Raw genomic sequence first — 13234 nt, 5'->3', positions numbered from 1 at the left:
TTAAAGCTATAGTAAATACGTTCATCATGCAGAAAACAGAATGAGTTGAGTATAACTGCTACTCAAGGATTTCTTGGTGGGAGGGAAAGGATGGAGGAGATAATGGGTGGCTTCTATTGAACATGAAATATGCGTTAAAAAAGGTCTAAAAGGATAATTAGCTTAAATAAAAGCTTAATCAATGAGTAGAATTTTATGTTCAGAAACACTCCAGCTTGTAAGATCTAAGAAAAGGGGGATGTCATTTCACACAAAATAACTTATTTCAATAGTTGTTTTTTTATCCTGTTGAAACTTGTGATCTTATTTTCGCAGGAAACATGTCGTCTCGCAAGGGACTGAATGCTGCGTGCTCTGTGCACGAGTACACGGGATCGTTTATAGGACAGAGTGCCCATTTCAAGATGACGTCTGTGTGTGGTCACGTCATGACTTTGGATTTCATAGGTATTTTTTCGTAAAATGTTTTAACTGATACAGGTTGTAAACCCCGGAAAGACTTCTAGGAAGATAGACATTGTGGAGATAATTCAGGGAGAATGTTGCGACTAGAGAGGAAGGGAGGCTAAAAAGATCGCTTGTGATCAGCAGTGCGTGGCTTTCTAGTTCTCTGGCTGACTTCTTGAATGACCTTGGGCAAATGCCATGTATGTTTTCTGTGCCTGAATTAAGTCCCTGGAAAATGGGGGGAGATGAGATGCTGGTCTGTAAAAGTGTTTTGGTACTTTGGGTGAAAGGTGGTTAAGGACTGCAGAGTCCGGAGGGATGTTCTCTAAAGTGTTGTAGCGTATTGCAGCAAAATAGAGACATGGTGAGGATAATGCACAAGGAATCCTGTCACTAACTTGCTTTGAGATTGCTGGATTTGCATGAGACTGCTGGATTTCCTGTAATGATAACGACCTCGTAAGTTTTATGAGGATTAAACTCTGAGTTATTTACACCGTGCTGTGAAGAGGTACAGTGTAATGTAATTGCTGAGCAATATCGGTAACGGTTACCTCAGAGAACTGGAAATGAACAAATGCCTTGATATGAGAAGGCGACACGGGATGCTCCACCGCGTAACGGGGCTGGGATGTAACTGGCCATAAGTGATGAACAATAAAACAGAATGCCTGTGCACGTTATGTGTGCACTGGGAAAACAGGGAAAAACGGCTTCCTCTCCTTCACCTGATCGACATTAGTACAAAGAATTGTACAAGCAGAGGGTGTATTAATAGCTCATGTTACAATTTTTGAAAAGCGTGTAGCATTTGTTCGTTCCTTCATGTGTTTCGAAATGATCGCTGCAATTCACTTAATGCTAGGGGGTCCCTGGGTTTGCAGTAAAGCAAGATGCATTGGGCTGGAAAGGTTTCCAACACAAATCTTGAAAGCCAAGTGTTTTTCAAAGTGATGTTGTTTGGGTTGGATTTTTTTTTTTTTAACCATATATTTAGAGCTCTACTTAGCACAGTTCTGCTTTCCAGGAAAATACAACAGCTGGGACAAAGTGGATCCAGCAGAACTTTTTAGCAAAGCTCCCACAGAAAAGAAAGAAGCTAATCCCAAACTGACCATGGTGAAGTTTTTACAGGTATTCTTTCTTATGAGATATGTTTGAGTGATATCTTTTTTTTTTCCCTTGACATTCACTTTTGCCGTTGCTTTGTGAGTTTTTTGACTGTTGATATCCTGCTTCTTAAAATTGGAGTGTTGGATGTGCGTTTGGCTTCTGACGGCAAGCGCAAGGCGTAGATTGTAAATGCCTTCTTTAAATTAAGTCAGTGGTGGTTATTGTTCTCTCTTCATATGCACCCCTCTGAGAGGAGAGCGATAGTTTGGTTGCTTTTACAAGATAATAGTTTCTGAAAGGCAAGTGTATGTAGTGTAAACCCAATTTCTGTCAGATAAATTTTGACTTTGTGGCATCTTTATGCACTAGAAATATGTGTCATAGGTTGTTATGTGTTTTTTTTGTTGTTTTTTTTTTAAATGAGGTGGAATTTAAGGCACAGAAGGAGGAAGGGTCTGTGCCCAGGGCTGCACACACAGGCTGTGGCAGTTTTGGGAGACTTACTGCTATAGAGCTACACAGGGGTTTTTTTTTAGGTCCCGCAGAAAAGTGTCACGAAGCACAGCTTGCTTCTCTCTTCAGCCACTCTTTTAAGTACCTACAGACTTCTCGTCACTTCTGCTACATTCTTCCAGTCTTTTTTGCACCAAATGCATTATCTCTAGTACTTTAAAATAAAAAGTGTACAGTTAGTAATGGAACAGGTCTTTTTTTTTTTTTTGAGTTGCTCAAGGACTGTGCTAATTTTTCTCACAGGTGGAGGGAAGAGGCTGTGATTGTATTGTCTTGTGGCTGGATTGTGATAAGGAAGGAGAAAACATCTGTTTTGAAGTAAGATTTCTGATTTTACGATTTAAAATACCGTAATATTTGTCTGTGACATATAATACTATTAGTGTATTGTTTAGAGACACACAGTAGAATTCAAACTAAGTTGAATGATGTTTTAAAGGCATGGAGGGCCTTGGTGGAAAAACTCGTGTGCTTTGGAGCTCTTAAGATGTCAGTTAAAGGGTATAAACTCATTTCATAGCTGTTGAGATGAACGATAAGGTTCGAATGTTCTAGTGCTTTGAGAATTGGTCTGTATTTCCCAGCTGGAGTAGTTGTTTTTGCTGTCCTTATAAAACTTCGTCTCTAGTTTATTTTGTTCATTAAGCAATCAGACTCCTTTGAGCATATAAGCCACTTTTTAGCATAGACTTACCGCAGAGGTGTGGACTACGTACATAAAACATGTAGAACTAAAACTTTGGTGTGCAGAGTCATTTTTTAACATCCTATTCCCAGAAGTTCATGTGAAGAGCAGTTTTTGGGTTTTGTTTCAAGAAGCTCGTTTTATCAAGTGATTGCTTTAACTACACATTGTTTAAATACCACTGTGTCCTAACCGCACCCCGGCACTGTGTAGAACAAACCCAGGTAGAAACTGATACCTGTTCACCAAAAGGTGCTGCAGCTGCACTGGTGAATGTCTTTGCACTGAGCTAAGAGTAGTGCTTCACTTCTGGCATTGGCTGTTCAATACACAAATCCTTTAATTTTACTAACTCTTTATACACTTTTGAGTGCGTAGACAAATAGTGCTCTTTCGTAGCAGTGTGTTGGCATGGCATTGTGCTGAAATAAGAAAGTAATTACATAGCAGCAGATACTTTGTAGAAAGTGTTGTTTGTTTGTTTTTCCTTTAGAGAGAAAAACTGACCTAAGCCCTTGCCTTTCATGTACTTTTAAAATACGCTTCTGCTCTTCATTAGGTTCTTGATGCTGTTCTTCCTGTTATGAACAAACCTCGTGGCACCGAAAGGACGATTTATAGAGCTAAATTCAGTTCTATCACTGACACAGACATCTGCAATGCCATGAATCACTTGGGAGAACCCAACCGCAACGAAGCTCTTTCCGTGGATGCCCGCCAGGAGCTGGATCTTAGAATTGGCTGCGCATTTACAAGGTGACAGCACAGGTTGCAGACAGTTCTATGAAAGGTTCAGGAATACTACTCTGTCCACAAAATATGCCTCAGAACTCCAGTGGCTAATTCTGCTCAGCACCAAACTGAACAATTTTAGGCACAGACGAATAAAAAGAAATAAAAAATTGTGTTATGGCTTGAACTGAACTAGGTAAAGTGCTGACAGCAGCTGGGGTATGATCTTATTTTATGATGTTCTCTGACATTTGTCTGGGAATAAACAATATTCACTGAGGCGAGGTAATTGTGACTTAATTAGTTCTAAGGGATGATGTTTTTCAGAATGCTTTTTTCCTAATGCTTGAATGATTTAATAGATTACTCATATTTGTGTGATAAGTTGTGTCTCCGCGGGAGTGAGGATATTAACATACTTATTTCTTTTGTTTTTTTTTTCCCCCCTCTCTTAGGTTTCAGACTAAATATTTTCAGGGGAAATATGGGAATTTAGACAGTTCCCTCATCTCCTTTGGGCCATGTCAGACGCCAACACTTGGATTCTGTGTTGAAAGGCACGACAAAATCCAGTCATTTAAGCCTGAGACTTACTGGGTGTTGCAGGCTAAAGTGAGTTTTACGATACTTGTTTGTATATGAGCACCATATATTTTTACCAGAGAGAAGCATTTATGTTTTCATTTTGTTCATTCATAAATTTGTAGCTGCTGACAAGAGTTCACAATGCCTGGAGTTTGCTTATGTGTTCTCATTCAGTTCGCATGCGTGTCACCACTCTCTCGAGAACGGATTCCAGGATGTCGGGTTTGTATTAAAGTGGTTATTGTCTGCTGCTTATAAGAATTCTTCAGTGCTAACCATCCAAGCTTAGACTCAGCCAAAAAGACTACTTAGAATGGTTTTCTTTTGTTCCCTGGGGTCCTTGGACTGACTGTGTTGTTAATTTGAATCCAGGAATTAATTAGGCTGCCAACAAACATTGGCATTGCTGAGTATTGGAATTTTAAAGCAAATAAACTGCTCATTGTGTTAATTGGCAGTTGAGTCCTCCGAGTGCTTTGGCAGCTTCTGGCAGTTTTATAGCCTTGCTGCTGTCCAAGCTCTGAGAGCAAACCAACACAGTTTTACTGCTTGTGATTGCAAGGATTTTTTAAACAAATAAGGGAAGGATGGTAAAAAGTTGCCATTTTTAGATTTTAAAATTGAAAGAAAAAAACCTATGAAGTATAATGTCTAGTGTCATCTCTTTTCTGATGCATTTCATGTGTCGTGCTAGGAAATACTCGATGCTTCTTCTCAGAGTTTTGTGCTCTCTCACACCGATTGCTTTGCGTTTACTTTTGTATGTGGGACTTAAAACATGACCTAATTAGTTTAATACAAATGATTGATTTTGCCAAATCAAAATGGTAACCTCTGCATTTCTGCCCATCGCAGCCTTTACCTTTCCCAGCTCTAAACCCAAGAACACTGTTTCAGTTAACTGCAGGAATAATTCCAGTTGTTCCCCTGACCCCAGAACCCCAAGTACTCCATCTCTCTCACAAGCCCTTGTGAGAAGGAGTACAGCTGTGCGTTCGAACTTGTGTCCTAGCACAGGTGGTGTTGGGATTTACCTGCTGGATTATTTTCGGAAATGTGCATTCTCACACTTCTAGCAACAGGGTTGGTGGGATTGGTTGTGTTTTTTTTCCCCAATAGGTGAACCCTGAAAAAGAAACCTCTCTCACTTTGGATTGGGATAGAGTAAGGGTGTTTGATCGTGAGATTGCTCAGATGTTCCTGAATATAACAAAGATGGCAAAGGAAGCAAAGGTAAGAATATAAGTGTCAGTAGAGACATATTTCGTATAAAGGAGACACCATTTAATATTTCATTTGCTGTGTGGTTTGTTTGTTTTGTTTTCTTTTGTTAGAGGAGTGTGGAATATCTGTATCTTGTTTTTTTACTCCAGTTTTGTGTTAAATGAGAATAAAAAGCAAGATTATTTTTTTTAATTGTAGTTTATGAACTACCATAGTGTATGCTACTCTGGTCATCCTGGTGGAAGCCCCTTCTTAATATTGACTTTGGAAATGATCATCACTCATGGTAGAAAGTCTCCATTACTAAACCTGCTAAGGAATATGGTTCCGATCTCTTCAAGCAGACCTCTTATTTCCCATGAGACATTGTATAAATCAGAATTTAATTACTTAAATGGCAATATTCTTGCAGTTAAATTTTTAATCATGTGTATGGTGCAGTTTTTATAGCCAATTAACTTCTAATGCTTCTCTGTTCAATACTTGTTTGACAGTATGTTTGGACTGAAGTGCTTGTAGTCATCAAGGTTCAAAGACTGCATGAAACTTTTAAAAATCTGAACCCTTAGAGTTAGGACCATGAGTTGGAATAAGCACTAAATCCTTGTAGCACTGCAGGTATGTGCTGCTGAGGTAAATGGGAAGTAAAGATAGCAATCAACTACCTTGCTGCATTCCCAGTTAGAGACCTGATCCAGTCCATAGCACAAGGGGACCTTAGGACTGTAGCTATAGGATTTGGTAAAATTATCTCCAGTCAGATTTCTTGAAGTAAAAAAATGTATTAGTCGTTACTGTTTTCTTAAAACAAAACAGATACAACAGTAGATAATGGTAGATATGCCACATGTTTATAGGCATGATTGAAATTATACATTTACCAGTTACCAAACTTCAGAACTTTTACTGGGAACATGCTATTTTCTAGGTAGAATCTGTGAGTAAAAAAGAGAAGGTGAAGCAGAGACCACTGGCTCTGAACACGGTAGAAATGCTACGAGTGGCCAGTGCTGCTTTAGGTATGTGTAAAAGTTCAGATTTTTCACACTGTTTTAAAGCAAAATATTTTGGCTTCTCAGATAAAATAATCAAGGATGTATCACATATAGTTTGATACCCTCCTCTCCCCATAATATGTCATTTTGGGAGATAGATCAAGTTTAGGAAGTTCGTCGAAAGTCAAATCGGGTAAGATCAAGGTGACGAAAGTCTTACGAAAAGGACAGACCGTGATTTATTTCAATATTTGAGTAGGTTAAACTTTCACATGCAGCAAACAAATCATAATCTCAGTGATGTGCAGATGATTCTTTTTTTCTCCTGTTCCATCTTAGGAATGGGTCCACAACATGCCATGCAAATAGCAGAGCGTCTCTATACGCAGGGTTATATTAGCTACCCTCGAACAGAAACTACCCATTATCCAGAAAACTTTGATTTGAAAGGATGTTTGAGACAACAAGCCAATAATCCTTACTGGGCAGAAACTGTGAGTACATGAAACAAAACCTGAACTAACATAATTTTCTAGTCTGTTTTAGAATATATCTTACTTGATATTTTATGACCCATAGATCTTCCAAAAAAAAAAAAATTGCTTTTATTTCTAGATGTTGTGTTGTTACAGATTTGATCTGAGTAGTTTTTTAACCTGCTAAGAGAGATCTGTTACCTGCTTCAGGCAGCCTTTGTTGTCTCTCTTTCTTCACCCAGGTGAAAGCATTGCTGTCAGAAGGCATTAATCGTCCCAGGAAAGGCCACGATGCAGGAGACCATCCTCCCATCACCCCCATGAGAGCTGCAACAGAAGCAGAATTAGGTATAGGCAACTTCAGCAGTGTTAGAACACCGTGTGAGGAAATTAGTTCCTTGAGGTCTAGGAGCTGATTCGAAAACCAGTTTATTTGAAAGACAGGAAGTGAAGAGAGAGCAGGCTTTATCCTAACGTAAAATTCTGGTGACAATGAAGTTCAAAGCTGGTTTACTCCAAGGACAGTAGTACTGCTAAGAAAAAGGAATATCAAACTTAACAGCTTATTGCCTACTTTATCTGGGAGGAACTTGCCCCAGAGTAGTAGCTTCCAAGTATTGAAATTCTATTGTATTTTTATACCTGTAAGTCAAACTTCAGCTGCCTTTTTAATTTGTGAGTTTCGTATTAAAATGTGGCATTTGACTTTCTGTACATTGTGATCCTCAAAAAAGGACTTTAAGTTACAAGAAAGTGTAGTGAATGTATTGTATTGTTTATTAGGAATAGCTAAGATTATAGAAAACTTACAATTTCTGACTTTCATGAGTCCATTAAGTAATCTGTGGTAGAACAACAAGCGCCTTAAAGTTTCGAGTAATTGTATAGGGTACTAAATGACCATGTAAAACTTTTTCTTTATACACACAGCAAGATGAAATACGCAAAGTGCGGGACTAAGAATTAGAAGCTGTTCACATCAGTGACCTTTTGAATTCCATTTCTTATCTATAGATTGTGAATAAGGAAACTTTACTTTAAAACTTAACCTCTGTTAATATTAATGACTGGTATTTTGGAGTGATCTGTTGCAGGACTCAAGTTGTGTGGCCGTTGCCACTAGAATCCCATTTTAGGATTTAAATTAGGCTGTAGTCTCCAGTGGCATTAGGCAGTAGATCCTTTTATTTTTGTTCACGTGTCTTTTTTTAAAGCAATAAAGAAAAGTCTTTTCTACTTTATCCTGTCATTCAAATACGTTACAGATGTGGGAGATGGGCTGGCTAAGCTGGCAACCCTTCTCTGAGAGCATCTGCACACAGCTCGTGTTTGTATGACATGATGATTTTATATGCAGGAGATTTTAAAGGGGAAACTGGACGGACTTTTGAATGTTCTTTTACTTTAGGTACCATTTTTTCCCGTGATACCTTGGGAAACTGGTACCTTTTAGTGCTACATAGAGCTACGGGACCTGAGTTTTGTGAGTAAGATGTTGTTTATCCTCAGGTGGAGATGGATGGCGACTCTATGAGTACATAACCAGGCATTTCATTGCCACTGTCAGCGCTGATTGCAAGTACCTACAGACCACCATTTCTTTCAGTATTGGCCCTGAACGTTTTACCTGTATTGGAAAAGTAGTAACTTCACCAGGTGAGACTAATCAGAGAGTAAGCAGGTAGCTACATATTTATTATTTTTTTTCCCTAACTAATACATTGAATGGATATAAAAGTGAAGCTTTGGCAGTAAGTATAATTTTGAAGACATTTTTTGAGCTTTCTAGGCCAGAGACCAAATATTTGCCTTCATTTCCATACTTCAGTTACGGTAGAAAAAGTCTTATTTTTCATGTAGTAGTCACAAAGATTCAAGGCCAGTGTGAAGACCAGTCTTTTTACAGAGAGTAAATGCCTTTTTGGAGATAAATTACACAAGGGTGGGTTTTTTCTTGGGCCTCTAAAAAGAATGTAACACCACTAGTGAAATTTTCATGGTAAGCTGGCTGAGTAGTCCTTATTACCTTAAATATGACTTACTATTTGTGTTTCCTTTTTAAGAAGCTCTTCCCATCTATTCTGGAACTGAGCTTTCATTCAAGGGGAGCGTTTACATTTTTTCACACATCAACCTGACTCAGGTTGCCACAACACAGGTCAGATGCAGCGCAGTGAGAGATACTGTCTTGCGATACCGTATTTCCGCGGTATTCCTAGCCTCAGATATTTTCTGCATGGTGTGGCAGACAGCCTCGTAACTTTGATCTGTGTGATGTGGCTCATCGTAAAATTAGAAACATATACCTTGGCCTTTGGAAAGGTGTCAAGATAAATTCTCATAATTTTTGTGTGTTGCTTTACCTCCAGGGTTCACAGAAGTTATGCCATGGCACAGCATCCCGTTGGAAGAGAGCCTTCCCCACTGTGAGAAAGGAGATCTTTTTCCAATTGGTGAAATAAAATTGCTGGAAAAGCAAACCAATCCTCCCGATTACCTGACAGAAGCAGAGCTTATCACTCTGATGGAAAAGCATGGCATTGGTAGGAACTTGTGTAACTTCTGCTATCCTGTAATATATCCACCGAGAGTGCAGAGAGTCAAACTGTCCCTGCAGCAATGACCTTTCTGTGTTCATTTGAATAGGTACAGTAATAATCTCTTTTTCCCTTCAAACCACAGTGCCTGTTCTCCTCTTAGCGGGTGGTAGGTTGTCTCTCGCCCCTTTCTTGTCTTTCTGCCTAGTTGCTGGCCAAAGCAGTATCCTTTCATAACACGTCCATGTCACATCTGTCTCAGAAAGAGCAGATGTGTGGAAGACTGCACCTCCCCATTTTTAGGAATATCTTGTCTTTACAGCTTGCGTCAGCTTCACTGGCTCCTGTAGCCCTTATGTATCTTATTATACAAATTACCACCACACCTTTTCTTTTTCAGTCTGTCGTGTTTCCTTTGATGCATTTTCGTAAATCTGTCTAGTCAAAACAAACTTAGTTTCTTACTCCACTGTGTTTTTGCAGAATAAGTGATTGTGAGAATAGGTGTCTTCCTAGTAGTAATTCCTTCAAAGAGACAAAAGGATTAAGGTTAAAACATCCGCTTCAGACTTCTCAGAACTGCAAAGGAACTTAAGAATTACTAGAGAGAGAAGGTTTCCACTGGAAGTTGGGTAACAGTAAAAGGTATCTGCATTTTAAACAGTCTCAGAGGCCCTGTAGTTTGACATAAAACCAAGGAAGTCAGAAGTGATTTGATGAAAACTGTGTTTTGCTCAGGCTGGATACATTATTTTCCTTTTCCTGTCAGGAACTGATGCAAGTATTCCAGTCCACATTAACAACATTTGCCAGCGAAACTATGTCACAGTGGAGAGTGGTCGGAGACTAAAGCCTACAAACCTCGGCATTGTTTTGGTTCATGGCTATTACAAAATAGGTCAGTTAAATGCTCTGCCCGTTTCATCCTCTTACCTTCTTTACCCTTCAGTCAGTGCGTAAGTAACATTTCTCTCTCAAATGATGCATCTGGGAAAGTATTACTAACACCAAAGACTGTAATAATTAAAGCTAACTTGTTTATTTTGATGTCAGTTTATGTATGGACACACGCACATTTTTTGATCTTTCTTGTCTCTGGTTTTCTGTTAGATGCAGAATTGGTTCTTCCTACAATCCGCAGTGCTGTGGAGAAGCAACTCAACTTAATAGCTCTGGGTAAAGCAAATTATCATCAGGTCCTGGAGCACACCCTTGACATATTCAAAAGGAAGTTCCACTATTTTGTGGATTCTATTGCAGGTAAAACTTTTTACACGTGAAGTTCCTTGCAACTATTTAATTGTTGCAAAGATACTAGTAGAAAATACTTACATATTAGATTCCTTTCAGAGGTTTAGACTTAGTGAAAAGTTGTGCAGGACTGGAAACTTTCAGTTGAATTAAGTAAGTTGCTCTCCAAAAGGAGACTGAATCATGGCTACAAAACTCTACTTGGAGTTTCTTTTGTGCCTGTGTACGAGTGTGTTTTCAAAAACCTCAGATTAGCTGAAGTTTTAAACCTTGCGTGTCTGTGTTTGCTCAGTGCAAGGAAAAGAGCATTTTGCATAAGATATTTTAATTTGCACTTCTTCGCGAGTCTTGTAGACGATTTTGTGCAAGGTTTCTTCTTAAGAACTAGAAAAATGTGATTATTTCTTTTGCAGGTATGGACGAGCTGATGGAAGTGTCTTTCTCACCCTTAGCTGCCACAGGTAAACCTCTTTCCCGCTGTGGCAAGTGCCATCGTTTCATGAAGTATATTCAGGTAAGTTCACCTCATGCTTGGAATTTAAATTTCATATGCCGGGGCGCATTGAGTAGAAGCTCCTTTTGCATTATTAAATTTGGGTTCAAATGCAGTTGTCACAATTGCATTTCTCAAACAGAAAGCCTGGTAGAGACTTTTTCCATAGGGAACCAGAGAGCAGCCCCAGCTGGATTTACTGCAAGTTTTGAACTCTGTTAACACTACAGTTGCTCAGAAGATTTGTGTTTTAATTCCAGGCCAAACCAAGTCGTCTGCACTGCTCTCACTGTGATGACACCTACAGCCTCCCACAGAATGGTACCATTAAACTCTACAAAGAGTTGCGTTGCCCCTTAGATGACTTTGAGCTGGTGCTGTGGTCATCTGGATCCAGAGGAAAGAGTTACCCACTCTGCCCATACTGTTACAACCATCCTCCCTTCAGGGACATGAAAAAAGGTAGGAATTCTGTAATCATCAGGATCGGCCTCACTTAAATAAATTAGGTGCAGTCTATACAGTCTCCTTTTTAGTATACATGTTGCTTTGTATAAAGTGTTGTGCAAAATAGATTACAGATACCTAAAATTCACATCAAACTTGCTGACCAAAATTTATTAGTTAACTCATTTCTGCATTAAAAAATTTAATTTATACGTATGCACAGTAAGTGAGTGAGCTTTGTAACACTCAGTATGCAGAGAAAGGCTGAGATTCTGCCACCTTGCAAACTGGAGTGTGCTCCAGTGGGACGATAGATTATGCCTAGGTCTTGAAAGCATTTTTGATACTGAGAGAGATGGTATTGACAAAAGCTGTCGAAGGTTATAAAAAAGGGTAAAAGTTGCAATTGATTTGATAACGCTTAGATCAAAACTTAACTTAAAGTAGTGCTATGAAGATCTGAGTATCAGGAGCTTTTTGGCATCTCTTTATTACCATCTTTTAATTAAATGTCTTGTACTAACAGTATAATACGAGTATAAAATAGCAGTTAGGAGCCATACATTTAATTGAAAACGTCATTTTTTTTTTCATCACTAATGTGTCCAAACTGTCTGTACTGTATAGTGGCAGCATCTGGTAATTCTGCAAGCCATTGCAGAAAGAAAAATGAATAAGGGTTTATTCTAAATCTGTGAAAAGGCAAGTTGCCATTTGGGGAGCAGTTCCATTCTTAAGTGATTTAGAAAACCTGGAATATACAAGCTGTCTCTGACTTGGGTGTCTCACTGCGCTGGGTGGTGTGGTGAGTGATACAAAGGGTTCCTTGTGGTACGGTTTTACTCTTCTTCCAGGAATGGGCTGCAATGAATGCACCCACCCCACGTGCCAGCATTCTCTTAGCATGCTTGGAATCGGGCAGTGTGTCGAATGCGAGAATGGGGTTCTGGTGCTAGACTCGACGTCGGGTCCCAAGTGGAAGATGGCCTGCAACAAATGCAACGTGATTGTGCATTTCTTTGAGAATGCCCACAAAGTCCGAGTGTCGCCGGAGACCTGCGACGTGTGTGACGCAGCCCTCGTGGACGTAGATTTTAACAAAGCCAAATCTCCCCTACCTGGTGACGAGACCCAGCATTCGGGCTGTGTGTTCTGTGATCCGGTGTTTCAAGATCTGGTGGAGCTGAAACACGCAGCCATGAGGCACCCCATGCACCGCGGGGGACAAGGGAAAAGGCAAGGCCGAGGAAGAGGTAAAGGCCGGAGGCCTGGAGGAAGACTTAATCCAAAGAAACCCAAGGACAAAATGGCAGCTCTGGCTGCTTACTTTGTATAATGGCCACCCAACTGAAAAATAAACTTCTTATAAAAATTTGTTTCCCTTTAAGTTCATTTTTAAGTATTTTTGATAGTCACTGCTTTCCCGTTCTTGGAAAAGTTAAAGACCATAGATTGTTGTATACCTTGATTTAATCACAAATCGAATTCTTCTGAATGGTCGGTTAGTAACTGACTAAACCTTTACACATTTAGTTGGAACTGATTGGTCCAAGTGGAGCTTGCTAACAACAGGGAGACTCAGGAAGCCTGCCTAGACTGTTACCGGGGGCTGATAGAAAGGAAATTAAAGTTTTCTTTTCTGCCATTTCAGGGGCCTTTGTCAGCAATACAAGTGCCAGGAAGAAAAGAGCTGATTAAGATCAGTGTTACCCTCTGGTGGTCTTTAGGGGTGAGCT

The 13234-nt window shown here is 39.5% G+C and overlaps 1 protein-coding gene across 1 annotated transcript; it reads left to right on the top strand.

Annotated features, from left to right (window-relative positions):
* Positions 1 to 272: 272 nt before the first annotated feature.
* TOP3B (topoisomerase (DNA) III beta) lies at positions 273 to 12890 on the top strand (the record flags this gene model as incomplete). Its single annotated transcript, XM_009874147.1, has 16 exons — positions 273 to 447; positions 1475 to 1581; positions 2317 to 2391; positions 3318 to 3514; positions 3946 to 4102; positions 5195 to 5308; positions 6228 to 6318; positions 6634 to 6788; positions 7013 to 7118; positions 8280 to 8426; positions 9140 to 9313; positions 10077 to 10205; positions 10418 to 10567; positions 10972 to 11072; positions 11312 to 11513; positions 12353 to 12890. Coding segments are annotated over 16 exons (2562 nt in total), but the record flags the coding sequence as incomplete, so codon positions are not given.
* Between the last annotated feature and the right edge of the window lie 344 nt (positions 12891 to 13234).

Source organism: Apaloderma vittatum, unplaced genomic scaffold (assembly GCF_000703405.1).
Source record: "Apaloderma vittatum isolate BGI_N311 unplaced genomic scaffold, ASM70340v1 scaffold43057, whole genome shotgun sequence".
NCBI lineage: Eukaryota > Metazoa > Chordata > Aves > Trogoniformes > Trogonidae > Apaloderma > Apaloderma vittatum.
The sequence above is the reverse complement of the archived record's forward strand: the minus strand, read 5'-3'. Positions and strand labels throughout refer to the sequence as shown.